At 44.1% G+C, this 18,522-nt stretch overlaps 2 protein-coding genes across 7 annotated transcripts in view; one reads left to right on the top strand and one right to left on the bottom strand.

Annotated features, from left to right (window-relative positions):
* Positions 1–17,314, top strand: part of YPEL2 (yippee like 2) — a 66,041-nt gene extending 48,727 nt beyond the window's left edge. For 3 of the 4 annotated variants that reach the window (XM_050764806.1, XM_050764808.1, XM_050764807.1), the window contains exons 3-5: positions 5,916–5,959; positions 6,946–7,054; positions 12,571–17,314. In XM_050764806.1, the coding sequence (XP_050620763.1) occupies positions 5,916–5,959; positions 6,946–7,054; positions 12,571–12,660 (243 nt within the window). In that variant the 3' untranslated portion in view covers positions 12,661–17,314. The remainder of the gene's footprint in view (positions 1–5,915; positions 5,960–6,945; positions 7,055–12,570) is intronic. The other variant, XR_007720377.1, reaches the window with a different exon arrangement.
* Positions 1–18,522, bottom strand: part of SKA2 (spindle and kinetochore associated complex subunit 2) — a 976,874-nt gene that overhangs the window by 261,289 nt on the left and 697,063 nt on the right. The window lies entirely within an intron of this gene.

Here is an 18,522-nt window from a genome sequence, read left to right as displayed (position 1 = left end):
GGCGTCTGCTTCCCCGATCTCTGTGCACCTCCTGAGGGATATGCTCGGTGGCTAATGGTTGGTTGATCTTCCTAGAGAGAGAAGGGGGCCGAAGTGTGAGAGGCTCTGCCCCTCTGCTGGACCCTTCATGTAGGGAGAAGCCTGTTCAAGTGAATAGGACTCCAAGGTGAGGACCTGTATCTGTCACCGGGGGAAGAAACTCACACGTTTGCTCTGTTGCTGCCTCCCGCTTCAATCCAGAATATTCATTTTTCTGTGGTTCTCCTACTTTTAAAAGGAGTTTCTGCCTTCCAGACTTGCAAAGGGGCCCAAAATCCGTGGTTTTGGCTACTAAACAGGAAACTCAAAGCCCTTTCCATTCCTTTGAGCTGGCTGGAAGGGCTGGGCCTGGAACTATTACTTTACTTTAAAGGACAGAAGAAAAGTTTTGTGCAGCTTAAAAAACAAAACAAAAACCCTTTCCTGGAGGCCTGCACACCAGCCTTGGTTGATACACAACATGGAAAAGAGCTGCCTTGTTGCCTGGCAGTAATGACAGCAAACAAATATGTCTGACAGTCTGTTTGGCATCTCCTGGTCTGAAATTCTGTTTGCTTTATTCTAATTGCTTCCTTAACTTCCTTTCTGTCTCCCCACCTTCGGTACCACCCTCACTCCAGGGAGTGCCAGGCCGTGCCAGGCAGGGCTGGGCCCCACAGGATCCAGTAACCCAGCTGGGGCTATTCTTGTCTGTGTCTATCTGCAAGAAGCTTGTTGTTCTCCATGGCTGTTTTTCTCATCATAATTGTTGACTTGGCAGGGGCCCCAGAATGGAACCCATGATGGAAAAGGCTTCCAGAGCTCTGCCTCAAAAAACACAGCTGATCCCGAGTGCCAGGCTGAGGAAACAGAGGTTCATCGATACTGCTCCTCACGGGAACCTGAGTGGCTATGGCCACCAGGACAGCCCTGAGAGGGGGTTCAGTACCCTTTGTACATGTGGACCTCTCCCAGCAGACTCTCTCAAACCAGGCCTGGAGGAAGCCATTGGAGGTGCCTCGGGGCCTGGCTGGCATTTCTCTGCTCTGCCACGTGCCCTCCCCCACCCCAACTCTCTCTAGGAATTCTAATCTGTGTCAGGCCAGAGAAAGTGACTCTTAGGACCAGCCTGGAAGCAGACAGGAACCCCCAGAACATTGGCCTTCACACTTTTAAAATGACATACCCCTATCAGTAAAATATTTGAGCATAAACTCCTAATATGTATATACTTATTTATAAATTACATACATATGTGTGCTGCCATGTAATATGTACATTGTAAGCATACAATTTTTAATGAACATTTATATAATTTAAATGGATGAAAGAAAATAATTATAAAATTTTTTTAAATTTTACTGAAGGTATATGTGATTGGATATACTCCTTTAAAAAAATCTTGGTTGATCACTTTCTGATACAGTAATTGAAAAGACCTATTCTAATGAGAGGGTTGTTCTTGAAAACTCTCAAGAAAAGTGGTTTTTTGGTTTTGGTTTTGGGTTTTTTCTGTAAAGATGAGGTCTCACTGTGTTGACCAACTGGTCTCAAACTCCTGACCTCAAGTGGTCCTCCTGCCTCGGCCTCCCATAGTGCTGGGATTATAGGCATGAGCCATCACACCTAGCACTGAAAAGTATTTTTACTATATTTCAGAATTATCCTTCACAAACATAATTTTAAAAAAAGAATTAAAAAATATGAAAATGAACAAGGGTTCAAACCCCTCTGAAACTCTTTGTTTGGAATAGTTTTAAATAGATTAGGGAATTGCTTACAATTCCTAATTGTACAGATACAGGAATAGAGTGTGCAGGCATAGATTTTAGAAATGACTTATCATTTACGAATTTATTAATTTAAAAAATTTTTAATTTACATACAGTAAAATTCACTCTTTGAATATGAGTCATATGAGTTTTAACATAGATAAGTCTTAGGACCTGGGCGTCTTACAGTCTATTTAGTTTTATAGTCTTATAAATTTATAGTCTAATAGTGATTATAAGACTTTCTTTTGTTATAGGGCCTAAGAGTACCGTTCTTCTGTTACCAAGATAACAGATCAATTCCATCTCTCTTACTAACTCTTACAGTTAAACATTCTTTTTACCAATCTTCTTAGCGTAATGTGTTTCAGATTCATCCATGTTGTTCTGTATATCAATAGTTTGTTCCTCTTTATTACAGAATAGTGTTATATGGATATACCAGTCTACTTACCCAGTTACCATTTGAGACATTTAGGTTGTTTCCAGTTTGGGGCGATTATGAATTAAGCTGTTAAAAACACTCTCATACAGGTTTTTGTGTGAACATAGGCTTTCGTTTCACTTGGGTAAGTGAAATTGCCAGCCTCATTTCCAAAGTTGCTGTACTGTTCTGCAATGTTTGAGAGTTCCAGTTGCTACATATTCATGCCAACACTTGGTTTTGTCAGTTAAAGAAAAAATATTTAACCATTTTGATGTGGACTGATTCTGATGAAGTTCAGTGTATCAGTTTTTTTCTCTTTTATAGATTGTGTTTCTGGTGTATCTAAGAACTCTCTTCTAACACAAGGTCACAGAGATTTTCTTCTGAATATCCTCCATTTCAAATTAATTTTTGTACAAGCATATCATTTTTTAGCCACAAAAATAATATAAGGTAAAAATATTGACAAAAGCCAGTTCTCTCTATAGCACAGGGTTCAGGTACTTTACCATAAGTGAACCCCTTTGTAGTACTCCATCTCATAGGCAAAACATTGCAAAGATCCTGTTATTTAATGATCTTGTTTTTCAAAAAAATAAGATTAGCCTTATTCACAGAAACAATAGTATTCACAGTATGCCGAAAGCAGAGGCAGAAGAAGAACACCTTTGTCACCTCTGACCCCCACAGTGGAGCCCCTTCCTTCCAGATACCTATACATACAGGACACATGCCAGTCCAGGGAAGGCCTAGTGGCAATCCATGTATTGTAACCGTTTAGCAAAACTTATTTTTTAAAGATAAAATATATAAAATGAGCTAGTGTTTCCTCACTGCCCTGGAGAAAAGGGTTGTCTGGGGGATTGTCTTTGCACACCTGGCTGGGATACCGCTGCCCTGGTAAGTCTCACAGTGTTGCCTGTCTCCCTGTATTTCTAATTGTGTCTGGCAGAGAGTCAGTGATCCAGGGGTGAGAAAGAAGTGAATGCATTATTCAAAGCCTTTCTCTGTCATTAATGGTGAAGCTCTGTTGCTTCCTGTGACTTTCCTGTCTGCTTTCTTCTGGGATTTGTTTCTCAATAGCCACCTTCTTCTAAGCTCTGAACTTGAAGGTCTTAGCAAACGTTTCTTAGAGGATGACATTCCAAATTACCTGTAACTTAGGACCATGGAATAATAAGAGAATATAATTTTGAAGCTAGAAGGGGATTTGAAGATCAGCCAGTTCAAATCTCTTATTAAAACCAAACCAAAAAGAACTGTGATATCCATAGAATAGAATACTACTCAGCAGCAAAAAGGGAATAAATTGTTGATATGTTCAACATGGATGAATCCTAAAAGAATTGTGCTGAGTGAAAAAAGTCAAACACATATACACTGTAAATGAAAATACATTTTGTTTGTTTAAAAAAATTCTGGACTGGACGTGGTGACTCACATCTGTAATCCCAGCACTTTGGGAGGCCAAGGCAGGCAGATTGGGTGGATCACTTGAGCTCAGGAGACCAGCTTGGGCAACATGGCAAGATTCCATCTCTACAAAAATTCCAAAATTAGCCAGGCACGGTGGTGCACCCCTGTAGTCCCAGCTACTCGGGAGGTTGAGGCAGAAGGATCACTTGAGCCCAGGAGATCAAGGCTGCAGTGAGCCATGATCGTGCCTCTAAACTCCATCCTGGGTGACAGAGTGAGACCTTGTCTCAAAAAAAGATTCCAGAAAATATAAATTATAGTGACAGAAAACTGTAATCACCTGTGGATCTATAAGTGGTAAGAGGATTCAGAGGGGAGGATTCAGAGGGATATGAGGAGATGTTTGGGTGTGATGGGCAGTTTAATCTTGATTGCGGTGATGGTTTCACAGATATAGACAGATAGTAAAACTCATCCAATAGTACACTTCAAATATATACCATTTATTATGTCACTTATAGTTCAGTAAAGTTGTTTATAGAAAACGAAAGAAACTAGAGACAATGTAATTGACTCAGAATATTTAATAAATGACTATTGTGTGCCAGATGCATGTGCTTATGTGTTGGGCATTCAGAGACAGATTGAAGACATGGCGCACGCCTTCAGGGAGCTCACAGTCTACTGAGGGAGTGAGATAAATTAACAGATGATTTCAATCCAGGATGCTAAAGACAAAGGCAAACAGGCTGGGTGCAGTGGCTCACGCCTGTAATCCCAACACTTTGGAAAGCTGAGGCAGGCGGATTGCTTGAGCCTAGGAGTTCAAGACCAATCTGGGTAACATGGCAACACCCTGTCTCTATAATTTTTTTTTTTTAATAGCTGGTTATGGTGGTATGCACCTTTGGTCCCAGTTACTCAGGAGGCTCAGGCAGGAGGATCGCTTGAGCCCAGAAGGTGGAGGCTGCAGTGAGTCACGGTCACACCACTGCACTCCAGCCTGGGTGACAGAGTGAGACTCTCTATCTTGGGGGGGAGAAAAAGGAAAGAAAGAAAAAGGAAATGCAGGGAACATGAAGAGTCCAGAACATGGGTATCATTGGGTGCCACCCATGACAGGACACCCATGAGGCAGGACAATTGCTTGAACTCAGGAGATGGAGGTGCAGTGAGCCGAGATCGCACCACTGCATTCTGGTCTGGGTGACAGAGCAAGACTCCATCTCAAAAAAAAAAAAAAAGAATTTTATCTTTCACACTGGCCTGCAGCACTGATCTCTGGCGTCCTGCATATCTGACAAAAATGGTTGTCTCGCGTGCTAATCTGAGTCCTGTCTGGTGCTCACCTACCCTCTGGTCATCTGTTAGCCACTCACCTCCTTGTTTGTTGGTTGCTTTTCAGGGCAGACTAAGATATTAAATTCAGGACACCGTTGTTAGGCCACATTAAAAATGCAGGCAGCAGTGCAGAACATGGCTGGCTCATGTCAGGCAGGCTTCTCAGTGTAACCAGAGAGGGAAAACACGGACAGGGCCTGTGTTAATGAAAGCAGATGCCAGATTGCATGGCAGGCTCTGGCTCCTGTTGCTCCTGTTCCGAGCCTCCCTCCAGCCAGAAGAAAGAAACCCCTGTGTAGAGCTAGAGGTTAAAGTGGAATTGCTGCCTCATGAGCGTTTCTGTGATGCAGAGATCGAGTTGCTTACATCTCAAAAGAGCTCCTATGCTCCCATTTAGGATTGTAAACTGTCCTTAGAATCTTCTAGAAGGCATGACAAGCGATGAGTGTGGGTTGGATAGTTTATTCTTGGGTTGGGGATTTTTTGCGGCCTTTGTTAGGGCTGGACCAAGAAGCCAAGCAAAAGAGCTTGTGGTGGTTTCCATGCCTGGGCCAGCCTGGGAAAGCTGTGGCCAGCACAGATGGCTGAAATCAAGTGGGACCAGGAATGCCAATGCGGATTAATGATCTCAGGTGAATTAATTGTATCAGGCAATGTCAGGAGGGAAGAAGTTTTTAATGACATGGTGAGTTTGGGTTTTTTTTATTTTCTCACCTGGGCTAGTGAAAACAGTCCAGTGGGCCAGATCAAGCTTTGTGGCTCTGTTTATTCTGCCATCTTCTCCGCCCCCACGCCATCTGCCAGCGGCACCATTAACTGGCTCAGTACTCCCTTTTGCTGTGTCAGTCCTGGAAGGTCATGCTTATTGCGATTGGGGTTGGTTTCCCAAACGGGTGGGTGAAATGGATGTCTAACTATCGATTTATTTTCTTGCGTTTCAGTCGTTCCAAGGAAGTCAAGGACGAGCATACCTCTTTAACTCAGTGTGAGTGCCTCTGAATGGTACATTCCTTGTGGGGTGCAGATTCAAGGGCTGGGAAAAAGCAATCCTTGATGATGATTAAACAATGAACCCTGCCCTCTCTGCCACAGTAAAACTCTGTGGAGCATTACTCTCCACAATTGGTAGTCAGTTACCTTTGGGGAACATTTCTTGCCAACATCTCTGGCTAAAAATAATATATTCACTACACTCCCCTCAGAGGGCACATCAGAGGACTGTAGTCCCACAGGGAAGAAGCTGAGGAGATTCTGAGAGCCTCAACATGGAGGGCTCATAATGAGATCTGAGATATGTCACTGGGGAAGAGAATAGGGGTGAATAAGACACCAAGATCTGCCATGGGACCTAAGGAGGAAGGAAGGCCCACTTCGGGCGGATGTGTAGTTTCCAGGGCCCTCAGCCATTCCTGGGCACCAGGTTTATCACCTCTTGCCTGGGAAGGGAAGGTGAAGCCCACATAAGCCTGATAAACTGTAAAAATGGAAATCTGGCCTGTGGCTTGAGCTGGGCACCCTGTGAAGGAGTAGAGCCTATTCAGCACCCAGGGACCACTCATTCCTGTGTGAGGACCACTGTGTGCTGCCATGTGTGGCATCAGCTTCATTCAGTCCTCAGTAAGCTGTGAGGACCTGTGCCTATGGCTGTGGACTTCACAGTGTGGCTGTCAGCTTGTCCCCCTAAGTCACAGATTGGAAGTATTTGTTAGACAAATTACAATTTTAAGCAAACTCTCAACCATAAAGATTATTTCTGTAGACCCACTCCACTAGAACTTGCAGATCTGAAATTCCTTCCAGCTGAGCTATTTCCCTGTGGCCACCTTTTGGAGATCGGTTTAGACCCGCTCAGCTCAGGGTTGGCTCCCTTTGGGGCAGCCTTGCCCAGTTAATTTTTGCTGGAAGCTCAGCTTGAATGACTGATGTGCATGTCACTGACTACCCACTCTCTCTTTTTGTGCCTCAACATAGAGTTAATGTGGGCTGTGGGCCTGCAGAAGAGCGCGTGTTGCTAACAGGACTGCATGCAGTCGCAGACATTTACTGTGAAAACTGCAAAACCACTCTGGGCTGGAAATACGTGAGTATAAAAGAGTCTGGTTGGTAGAGGGCTGGAAGGGAATTGCCAGGAGCCTATGCCAGAAGAACACTTTCTTCTACTGACTTTCCATGGCCTTGTGGGATTGTCTTAGACCAGGATAGTCACCTGTCTACCACGCTTATTCTTTCCTTTCTGTTGATATATTTCTCTCCTCCTATTCATTCCTTCACAACTACCCCTGAGACACACACCCCTTTCGATTTAATAAATAATAATAGTAATGGCATATAACCTTTCTTGACAGCTCACTATATGCCAGCCATACATCAGCAGCCTTAGAGGTTAGGTGCTGTCTTCACCTCTATTTTATGGATAGGGATACTGAGACTTACGGAGGTTAACAATATGTCCAAGGCAATCTAGCCATTTAATAGCCACACCAGGATAGGAATCCATGTAATATTCTGTTATTTATTTTTTATTTCTAAATTTTTCATTCTCAAAGGAGGTGACCATGTAGTAGTATTCTGACACAGAGCCCATGCTCTTTTTTAAATATTAAACAAATTTATTTTATTTTATTTTGTTTATTTTATTTTATTTTATTTTGAGACAGTTTCGCTCTGTCGCCCAGGCTGGAGTGCAATGGCGCGATCTCGGCTCACTGCAACCTCTGCCTTCCGGATTCAAGCAATTCTCCTGCCTCAGCCTGCCAGGTAGCTGGGATTACAGGCATGCGCCACCACACCTGGCTTATTTTTTGTATTTTTAGTAGAGATAGGATTTCACCATGTTGGCCAGGCTGGTCTCGAACTCCTGACCTCAGGTGATGCACCAGCCTCAGCCTCCCAAAGTACTGGGATTACAGGTGTGAGCTACCGTGCCTGGTCAACAAATTTATTTTTTAATAAATAGAGATAGGGTCTCACTATGTTGCTCAGGCTGGCCTCAAACTCCTGAGCTCAAGTAGTCTTCCCAAATTGGCCTCCCAAAGTGCTGGAATTATAGGCATGAACCACCGTGCCTGATCAAGAACCCAATAAATATTCCTAAAACACCTAGGCCCCAGGCCCTGAGCAAGTCATTATTGAAAACTGCCTTAATTAACATCCACTGTCAGATGTAGTCATGGCTGGACGTCTCCCAAATGGACAATTATTCTTTCATTGTTTAACTCAGCAAAAAATGTTAAGGCCCCTTTGGGGCCTAGGAAAAGTGAGCAGTCCTTTGCCAGAGTGAGAGGAGAGAAGGACCAGGATCTGCTTCAACACTAGGGACTGATTGTTCTAACATGCGCTGGGGTCACCACATAACCATAGACACTGCCCCTATAATCCCTCTAGCTAGCGGTTAAGAACCATCTAGGCAGCTAGAGTGAGGTTCAAATTTGGGCTCCATGACTTATTTGTCTGTGTGTCCTTGGACAAGCTACTTAGCTTCTATGCTAAGTTTCCTCATACTTACAGAGTTGGTTTGAGTGTTAAATAGGATCATGCCCGTAAAATACTTAGGTCTTCACCTTGCATAGAGCATATGTCAGTGAAAATTTACTTAAATTGTTATTGTTATTATTATTGGCAGATTTTTTTCAGCCTGCATGTGTACATCCATGCATTGCACAATTCTTTCTATTCTTGCCCTCCCTGTCATTGTGAAGATAGTGAAAAGTTGGTCTTCCTGTCTCTGGGAAGGCAATTTAGTCCATGTAAAATGTCTCAAATTCCCTATCCTGTCATATGGCTCATGAACTGCCTCTGGCTTCTGAAGGAGCCTGAAGGAGTTGTCAAACCTGCCGCAGAGTGCTAATGGTATGTCAATGTAGGTTCATCCATTGTAACAAATGTTCCAATCTGGTGTGGGATTTTGATAGTGGGGGAATCTGGAGGTGGGTAAGCGGGTATGTGGGAAATCTCTGTACTTTCTGCTCAGTTTTGCTGTGACCCTAATGCTGCTCTAAAAATAACATCTTTTGGGAGAAAAAATATATTTATACACATATAAAATAATGTGAGCAATAGATGCCAGGCACAGAATTATGATTCCATTGAAATAGTTTGAAATTGTGGAAATCATTAAAAACAAAACAAAACAAAACAAAAAACTGCCCCAGGTGGAATCTGCAGTGGAGCCTGGTAGCACTGCCTTCAGATTCCATTTTCCCCATTCTCTGGAAATGTTCAGGATTACAAACAAAAATGGGGCCAGGCACAGTAGCTCAGGCCTGTAACCCCAGCAGTTTGGGAGTCCAAGGTGGGTGGATCACCTGCGGTCAGGAGTTTGAGACCAGCCTGGCCAACATATAGTAAAACTCCATCTCTACCAAAAATACAAAAATTAGCCAGGCGTGGTGGTGGGTACCTGTAATCCCAGCTACTCAGGAGTCTGAGGCAGGAGAATTGCTTGAACCCAGGAGGCGGAGGTTACGTTGAGCCGAGATCATGCCGTTGCACTCCAGCCTGGGCGACAGAGTGAGACTCTGTCCCAAAATTAAAAAAAAAACCTAGACAGTGTGTTGTGTGGTGCCAAGACGGGTTAGCCACAGCTTCCTATGGTTGACTTGGTTGTTCCTGTGGGAGAAGCTGGACTTGGCCATTCTGTTCCCTCTGTACAGTCATGGGCCCCCTCTGGGTGATCTGGGGTGGGAGACACAGTTCTGCTTGTGATTATCCAGAAATGTTCTTCATTGCTTCTCGGCCTTTTGGCTAAGATCAAGTGCAGAAAAGTTCTCCCCTTCCCGTGTTTCCCAGCCTCTTGGCTGTCTTACTGCCCTGAAGATGTGCTGGATTGAAGATACACGACAAGCCTGAGTTGGTTGGTTTTGCTCCATGCTTGAGGTTCAGATAAAACGATTCATGCTTTTGACAAAGGTTTATCAAAAGCCTTTGACTAAATACCAAAAAAATTGACAAGATCCAGTGCCTGCCCTCAAAGCGCTGACAGTCATGATGGCAGCTCAGGAGGAAAACCAACGTGAAAACAGATCAAACAGCCTGACAAGCACTGGGATGTGCACAGCACAGCAAGGACCCCAAATATGCATCCGTCACCTCCTATGTGCAAGCCCAGGGCACCTTCCTTTTTTTTTTTTTTTTTTTTTTTTGAGATGGAGTCTCGCTCTGTCACCCAGGCTGGAGTGCAATGGTGTGATCTTGGCTCACTTGCAACCTCCACCTCCCGGGTTCAAACAGGACCTGCCTCAGCCCCCAGAATAGCTGGGATTACAGGCATGTGCCGCCATGCCTGGCTAATTTTTTTGTATTTTTAGTAGAGACGGGGTTTCACCATGTTGGTCAGGCTGGTCTCGAACTCCTGACCTCGTGATCCGCCCGCCTCGGCCTTTCAAAGTGCTGGGATTACAGGCATGAGCCACTGCGCCCAGCCCTAAATTTTTTGTATTTTTAGTAGACACGTGGGTTCACCATGTTGGTCAGGCTGGTCTCAAACTCCTGACCACAGGTGATCCACCTACCTTGATCTCCCAAAGTTCTGGGATTATAGGCGTGAGCCACCCCATTGTTACCTCTGTGAAGTAGGTGTGAATCTCCCAGTTCTATTTTATTTTATTTTATTTTATTTTTTTGAGACAGGCCCCAGGCTGGAGTGCAGTGGTGCAGTCTTGCTCACGGCAGCCTCAACCTCCTGGGCCCAGATGATCCTCCTGCCTCAGCCTCACAAGTAGTTGGGACTACAGGTGCATGATATCACACCCAGCTGATTTTTTAATTTTTTTTTTGGTAGAGATGAGGTTTTGTCATGTTCCCCAGGCTGGTCTCAAACTGGCCTCAAGCAATCTTCCTGCCTCATCTCAAAGGGTTAGGATTATGGGTGTGAGCCACCACGCCCAGCCGAAATTTTTTTTTCTGTAATGGGAAACTCATTTTCTTAGTTTTGCTTTCTCCTCCTTCCCGCCCAAACACATTAGTGTGGAACAATGGACCTTATTCCCAAAACACATTTCTCTGTCGTGCGTGTGTGTGCACAGAGACAGGGAATAATGAAGTGTCAGGGAAATTGCTGCTGTGGTGTGCCTGAGCTCTTGTTCTGAAATTCAAAGCCCATGAGCTCTAGAACAGAAAACACAGTTGATACAACTGTGACCCAGAACCCCCAAGGGTACGCCTCAATTCCTTACTAATTCTGGGGGCTCCGGGAAGGGCTGATGTCCACTGCTTGTGCATATGGAGCTGAGACACAGATGACCAGTGTTTTTCTGAGAATACACCAAGATGTTCTTACGCGTGTATCTCTGCAAACAAAAGAGCCCTTTATCCTCTGCCTCTGCAGGACTTCTTTCGGGGGGGTTTATTCGCTGGGAGAGCCCACAGTGCTGTGGGTTTAGAAAAGTCACCTGCCAGGTGGTTAGTATGACATTCTCCCTCTGGGGGGCTGGCAGTTGGGTGGGGCTTGAGGGCTGCCAGGTTCTCTGGCCTGGAGTTTATACAGCTCCTGTCTCCACACATCTGACATAGAAGCAGCAAGAAAAACTGATTGAAAAGGAGACCTGTCTGGCCTCTTGAGTATTTTGTTCCTCTCCCTGTCATCTCTAAGCCTAACAAGTACAATCTAAAATTAGAACCAGGCTTTCCTGTGTTCTTAGAAACTAGCAGGAATGACACAGAAACTTTATGGATCTCTCCACAGGGCAAACTTCCGTTAGCACCAGAAACCAAGATTTATATATATATGTAAATGTACTAATTCATTCAGCAATTATGTATTGAAATTCTATTATGTGCCAGGCAGTCTTCTAAGGCTACAGCCATGAACTAAATATGAAAGTCTATGCACAGAATGAAGTTTATATTGTAGTCATGGGAGACAGAGGATAAACAAAATAGAAATGCAAATTATAATGTATGTTCAGAAGTGAGAAGTACAGCGGAGAAAACTAAAGCAGGGGTTGGGGCAGAAGGCAGAAAGGGAGTACTGGAGTGGAAGTTGGATTTTAAGTAGGGTAGTTGGGGAAGACCTTACTGAGGGGGTGACATTGCAAAGACTTAAATGAGCGAAGCTCCTGGAAAATTCTGTTGTAATGTTGTGAAAGTCCTGGTGTTGCCTCAGTTCTGCAGCTAAGCGAGGGGGACATAAAGCACTTGAGGGTTAGGAATCATCTCACTGAGTCAGGGTGAAGCTGGGACCAGACCACGGTGATGCTGATACCTGTCATCCGCCCCTGCTTTTCTGTTACAAAAGTCATTTCCTTGGCCGGGTGCAGTGGCTTATGTCTGTAATCCCAGCAGGTATGAGGGAGGCCAAGGTGGGTGGATCACCTGAGCTCAGGAGTTAGAGACCAGCCTGGCCAACATGGTGAAACCCCCTCTTTACTAAAAATACAAAAATTAGCCAGGCATGGTGGCGGGTGCCTGTTATCCTATCTGCTTGGGAGGCTGAGGCAAGAGAATCGCTCGAACCTGGGAGGCGGAGGTTGCAGTGAGCTGAGATTGTGTCATTGCACTCCAGCCTGGGTGACAGAGTGAGACTCCGCCTCAAAAAAAAAAAATCATTTTCTTGTCTTCGGTCGTTCAGTATCTCTTCTCTTCCTCTGTATTTCCTAGGAACATGCTTTTGAAAGCAGCCAGAAATATAAAGAAGGCAAATACATCATTGAACTAGCACACATGATCAAGGACAATGGCTGGGACTGATTGGACAGCATCTACCCAACCCAGTGTCCACGTGAACGCCATTCAACCGAACATTCTTCCCAAGCGTGAGAGAGTGACTGACACTTGGTTCCATCCATTTAGGGGCCTTGCCATCTGGGGCATCCTCCCACCCTGACGCCATCTTTCTGGTGACCGGCCTCTAAATCGCTGTCTCTCTGTCTCTTTGCTTTGTATCTGTTTGTGAGTTGATCCTGGCTTCTCTCTCTGTTCTAGTTTTGGCTGAAAACAAAACAACAAAAGGAACAGATCCTTGACCGCATGGCGGCAGCCCACCTTGGTAAGGGCCCCAGGGCCCGTGCGAGAGCTGCCTGACGGCCTCTTGTCAGGAGAGCAGTGGCATGGGGGCGTGAGGAAGAGGGAAAGGGAAACTCTTAAGGGTCCTGGTGCGGGGAAGGGGTGGAAGGGTGGAGGTAGGAACAAAATTGCGCTACTCCTGGAGACCTGATAACTTAGGCTTGAAATAATTGACTTGACTAAAAGGACAAAGAGAAAAAAAAATACCTCATGACTGCATTCTCTCTGACCAGAAGCTTCTGTTCCTGACACCAAATGTGCCAGGTTAGCAAATGAGCACAAAGATGTGGCCCTGATTCTAGTCGGCGGGGAAGGGCCTGGTGCTCCTGGGCTGAGTGGGCGAGTGTTCTGGCAGCAGTGAGTGACTTGGGCAGTGGCCCGGTGGGTGCGATGACTCTGGTGCCTCGCTCAGTCTCTGGGCAATCATCATCTTTGCCTCTTTAGGCACCGTAGATAAGGTGTGAGGGGACTGTCATTTGCAATGGGCTTAACATCCAAATATCCCAAAGGCTTTGACCAGCAACCAAGTAAAATCAGTAATTGAGGAGAGCAGGGCACAAAGGGGCTGCAGTTTGGGAGCTCTGAAGAAATGGCTCAGATATTGAGCCAGAGAAATAAAAAGTAGGATCAATTAGCAATTCTTACTGCCCTTCCTTCTGACCCCTCATAAGAGGAGTGTAGTGAGGGAGGGGACTGGGTAGGGGTAATCCCTGGAGGGGTTTAGATTGGAACCAGTTCAGGTTTGGTCCATCTTTCCTCTTTGGTTTTACAGTGGCTTCCGTGGGATCGACAATTTCTTGTTCATAGAGTTTCAGGTGTGTTTCTCCAGTCCTGTTACTGTAGACTGTAGAAAGCGTGGGCCCCAGGCTCTGAGCTTAGTAATAACCTGGCTGGTAGATTCCTCATGCCCCTAATTGCCCCACTTAGGTCTGAATGTCTTGCACGGAGAGAAATCTGCTGTCAATGTGGTCCAGCAGCAGGGAGGAGTTCTGCCCAAATCCGATATTACCCTTTCCCCACATCCAAACATCCTTCGATTAGGGAAGTGGAGAGCATCCCTGTAAGGCCCATAAGAGAAAGAGGAGTTTGTTACATTTTATCAACACTGTGAAGTCTGTTCTACAGCAATTCAGCCAGTCCACAGTGTATGACTGAAACTCACTTAACTAGGTTCGTTTCATTTCCTAGACTGAATATATTATTGTGCGTGTTAGGTAATTCTCAGCATCTCCTTCTCCAAGTAGGCCGACCCTCTCGGAAAATTCACCCTAAAAGTCTCACAAAAGAATGAGTTGATGGAGAGACTCCGTAAAGCGATGAACTGAGATGAAAGCAGCCAACAGCCCAGGAGCTTTTCAGAATCACATCTGCAGCAGAACCAATTTCTGTTCGGAGCGCGTCCTTGGTGGAAATGGTTTTTTGTGTGTCTCCACGCACTGATGGTGGAATGGGAGCCCCAAGACAGGTGTGGGCTTGCCCTGCCAGGGGCAGGTGGCAGGACTGACAGAAACCAGGATAGCTGCAGGATTCTCAGGAGAGAGCCCCTGTAAGACAAATGGATTCTTAGAAATTGACTTTTGTTCCCCAAGGCTTCTGTCCAGATCTTTCCAGTGCTTTCACAGCCCTGGGAGGTCAAGTTGTTCTTCCCACTTTACTGCAAGGTAGACTGAGGTTCAGAAGAAATATTGAATTTCTGCTCCCAGAAGAACAGTTTCTCTGGCTCACAGGCCCAAGTTCTCAATGAAATCGTTTTTCAACTTTCACATTCCTAAGCCGGCTTCCCGGCACAGAAGCCATGGATTTCCCCTCTCTCCCTTCCCCTCCTCAGGGAAAGTCTTCCTTCATGGATTTTCCTTAGACCCTTTCCTCAGGGATTGTCCTGGCTATTTATTGATAGTCTTTCCCATAGGAAGAAAATGGGGGTTAACCATGGGGTAGGTGTTTTGTCTTTCAAACTGAAAATGGAATGTGGTGACATCAGCTAGACATGGGGTGCCCTCAAGTTTCCAGGGGGGCAGAGAAGAAGACCAATGTGCCACTGTTCTTCCTTGGGGATGAGGCCTTTGACTGTTGCATGGATCAGAGCAGGCTCCAGTCAGACCCTGGTTCTGAGTGTTTTTTTTTTTTTTCGATGACTATCCAGTGAGCCTCCAGTGGGTGCAAGGCGCCATACTTGCTGTGAGAGAGCTGAGTAGAGTGTTGGTTTTTCCGTAACTACAGGGGAAAAAAACTCATTAGGCTTTCCCTTTGTGTCAGTGAAACCAAAAGTGCTTCTTACAACATTCGCTCTGTTCATGGGTTGTCTATCTAACATTGAGCAGCCTTGGAGAGGCCACAGCTGAGCTATGGAGATGCTAAATTAACTCATGGCCTCAGTCAGTTCATTCTTTAATTTCCTCACCAAATTATTGACTTAGAGCGTAACCAAAGACCTCATTCATTCACCCCAGGTGGGTTGGGGGAATTGGAGTTTGTTGGTGAAGTCTGGGGGCGGGGTGTGGGGAGTGGAGACAGAGTAAGGAGACTTGAGAAAGGGAAAAGCATGAAGTTCTATACCTCAGCCAGCAGCTGCCTTCGTTTGGAACTGAAGTCCAGCCAGCAGACTCTCTAGCTCCATCTCCCCTGTGCCACCCTAGGTCATACGACCTTGGCCACCCTGGAGTAGACCCAGACCCCTCGGGACCCGGGACATTAGTCTCAGGCTGCTGATGGATTGATTTGACATGAATCAAATACAGCCAAACTCGATACCCACAAGCTGTCAGCTGGACCTGACTGAGTGTTCTTCCTGAGTTCACGAGGATAGGCTAGAGTGCATTTTTACTGGTGGATCAGTGTGTGCAAAAGAGATGACCCTTTAGAAAGAGATTTTCAAGTGGATATATATAAAAGAAACAGTTGCTTGTAAAATATACTTTTGTAAATAATATTTAATTTTTTAAATAATATATTTGGTGCTGTTTTCTCAGATCCCCTGAGAGCACTTTTTATTTTCATTTTAAATTTTATGGTTTCCTTTGCATTTCATGAAGTATATTTTAAGGGAAACAGTGATCACCAATACACGTTTTCGGTTTTTTATTTTGTTTTTTTTTTTTTTAAGGTCTCTATCACTTTAATCTGGATCCAGGCTTTAAAGCAATGCCTCTCTGCATTTTTTCCCCAGTGGAACAGACTCTGCAGTACATTAATCAGGTTGAGAATTGAAATATTTTCTTGCATCAGTATTGACTAGAAAAGAAAATAAATAAAACCAAGTAAATTTAGTAGTAACAACTTACAGTGATTCTTCCTGTTGGAAGAATTTCCAACAAATCAGAATCACGTTTTTGGTTGTGCGTGTGCGCGCGCGCGTGTGTGTAAAAAGCACTTTCAATTGTGCCTCCTGTTTTCTCGAGTGGGGACACTGTAACTACAGTTTACACTTCGGGCACATACAGTTTTTCTTCTCTTTTTCTCTGGTTGTTTCTGTTTTTGAGTGGACCAACAGCAGAACCCACGAGGATTTTTTGTTTTCCTGAGCATGGAGCTGTTGCAGGTTTGCTCCTTTTTCTTGCTTTGTGTGCTCAGCTTTTACAGACTGTAAAGGAGATCTGTTGTTTGTGATGATGGAGCACAGTCAAATCTGTGCTTCTAACTGAGATGAGAGTGTATTAATCACGTATCGCAGGGCTCCAGCTGTTTTAGAAGCCACATCATGTTAAACATTAACTGGTTTGGATTAAAAGAACATTAATAAAATAATACATATATCTTAGTGATAAACAGCTTTTTTTTTTTTTAAGGTCAGATTGCCTCAGGTTCAGAAAGAGGCTGAGAAATCAAATCTTGAACACAATCAACTTACATATTTTAAAGGAATCTGCCTCAAATGAGAAAATATACTAGTTGTCTAGATAGAGGAAAGAGATATTTAATTTTTTTTAACTAAAATAGATATGAAATCTACTGGCAGTAAAAGGTAAAGCCGAGAAGAAACTGAAAGCTATTCTCATGTTACCAAATTCTATCTGCCCATATGTTTTTGTATAACATTTTGGTGACAGTGGGAGTCGGTGACTTTCCCAACCTGCAGAGACTATCTTCCAATACAGAATCTGTCTGTCTATGCTTGTGTTTACAAACTCTGTTTGTTGGGTTTGGGTGTTTATTTTCTTTGGTGGCATTTTTCAGGTCACTATGCTTCTATAACAAAGGTAATTGTTTTCAAATAATTTGTCTTCACCTTTTCCCGTATTTGTACATAGTGATTCAGTATTAGAGAAAAGTGCATTGTTTCTGTCATATTTCCAATCTGTGTTGGTGCTCATTTGAGAAAATAAAAGTTTTCAAATATTAACTCTTTGAAGAGCTCCTCTGTCTTCGTTGACCCAGTGTGTTTGATCTTGACATTTCATATTAAAGTATTTAAAGGCCTATCTAAACCCAGTCACAGATCTGTCTGAGATCCTAAGGGCTTGTTTTTCCCAAGGACAGTCAGCCAACTAATGAATAAACAGCCGGTCTCATGCCTATCTGCAAATGCTTCTCCTGGCTTTAGATATCAGAAATGCATGAGTGACCTTTATCCAGTTCCGTGTACTAAGCTCCATATTCATAGACTCTGCAGACTTTTCTGATGACACCAATTTCTTTGGAAATAGTATTGCATGAAGTAAAGGGGAAAAAAAGAAGTAAAATAACAAAATTATGTCAAAAAGGGGTGGTATTATCTCTGAATGATTGGCTAACAGAGACCAGTATTCACAGTTATATGGCATATCAGATTTTCTCATTTTTATTATTTTATTTTTATTTTTATTATCAACACATATTTGGTAAACATGTGTTTGATTCCAGGCACTGGGCAAGGCAGTTCTATCATCCTAATAAGTAAACTGTTTTTGTTTGCCAAGTACTCTTCCTCCAGTCCGATCCATATGCACACATTGTCTTGTATATCCAGTTGTTGTAAGTAAATTTTGTGAGCTGGTGCCTTCATTTAACATAAGCTGAACAATTTTGTCTCGGCATCATCATTTTATTTTTTATTTTCATTTTTATTCTTTTGAGACTCTGTCGTGCAGGCTGGAGCGCAGTGGCACAATCTCAGCTCACTGCAACTTCCTCCTCCTGGGTTCAAGTGATTCTCCTGACTCAGCCTCCTGAGTAGCTAGGATTATAGGTGCGTGCCACCATGCCCGACTAATTTTTGTATTTGTAGTATAGATGGGATTTTGCCATATTGGCCAGGCTGGTCTCGAACTCCTAATCTCAAGTGATCTGCCCAAGTCGGCCTCCCAAAGTGCTGGGATTACAGGTGTGAGCCACCGCGCCCAGCTTATCATTTTATACTGTATCTTAAAGTACCTTTTCAAAAGCTTGCTTCCATATCTTATGGAGTACCCATCTTTTACAGGCAGCCGGAATGGCAAAGAAGATACTAAAACCACACAAGTGTGCATGTTTCACATTGCTAATATTTTTAAAGCCTTTCTGTGGCCAGGCACTGTGGCTCATGCTCATAATCCCAGCACTTTGGGAGGCCAAGGCAGAAGGATGGCTTGA

The sequence above is a fragment of the Macaca thibetana genome, chromosome 16, assembly GCF_024542745.1.
Source record: "Macaca thibetana thibetana isolate TM-01 chromosome 16, ASM2454274v1, whole genome shotgun sequence".
In the NCBI taxonomy this organism is placed as follows: domain Eukaryota; kingdom Metazoa; phylum Chordata; class Mammalia; order Primates; family Cercopithecidae; genus Macaca; species Macaca thibetana.
Note: the sequence above shows the minus strand (reverse complement) of the source record. Positions and strands in the feature narration are given on the sequence as shown.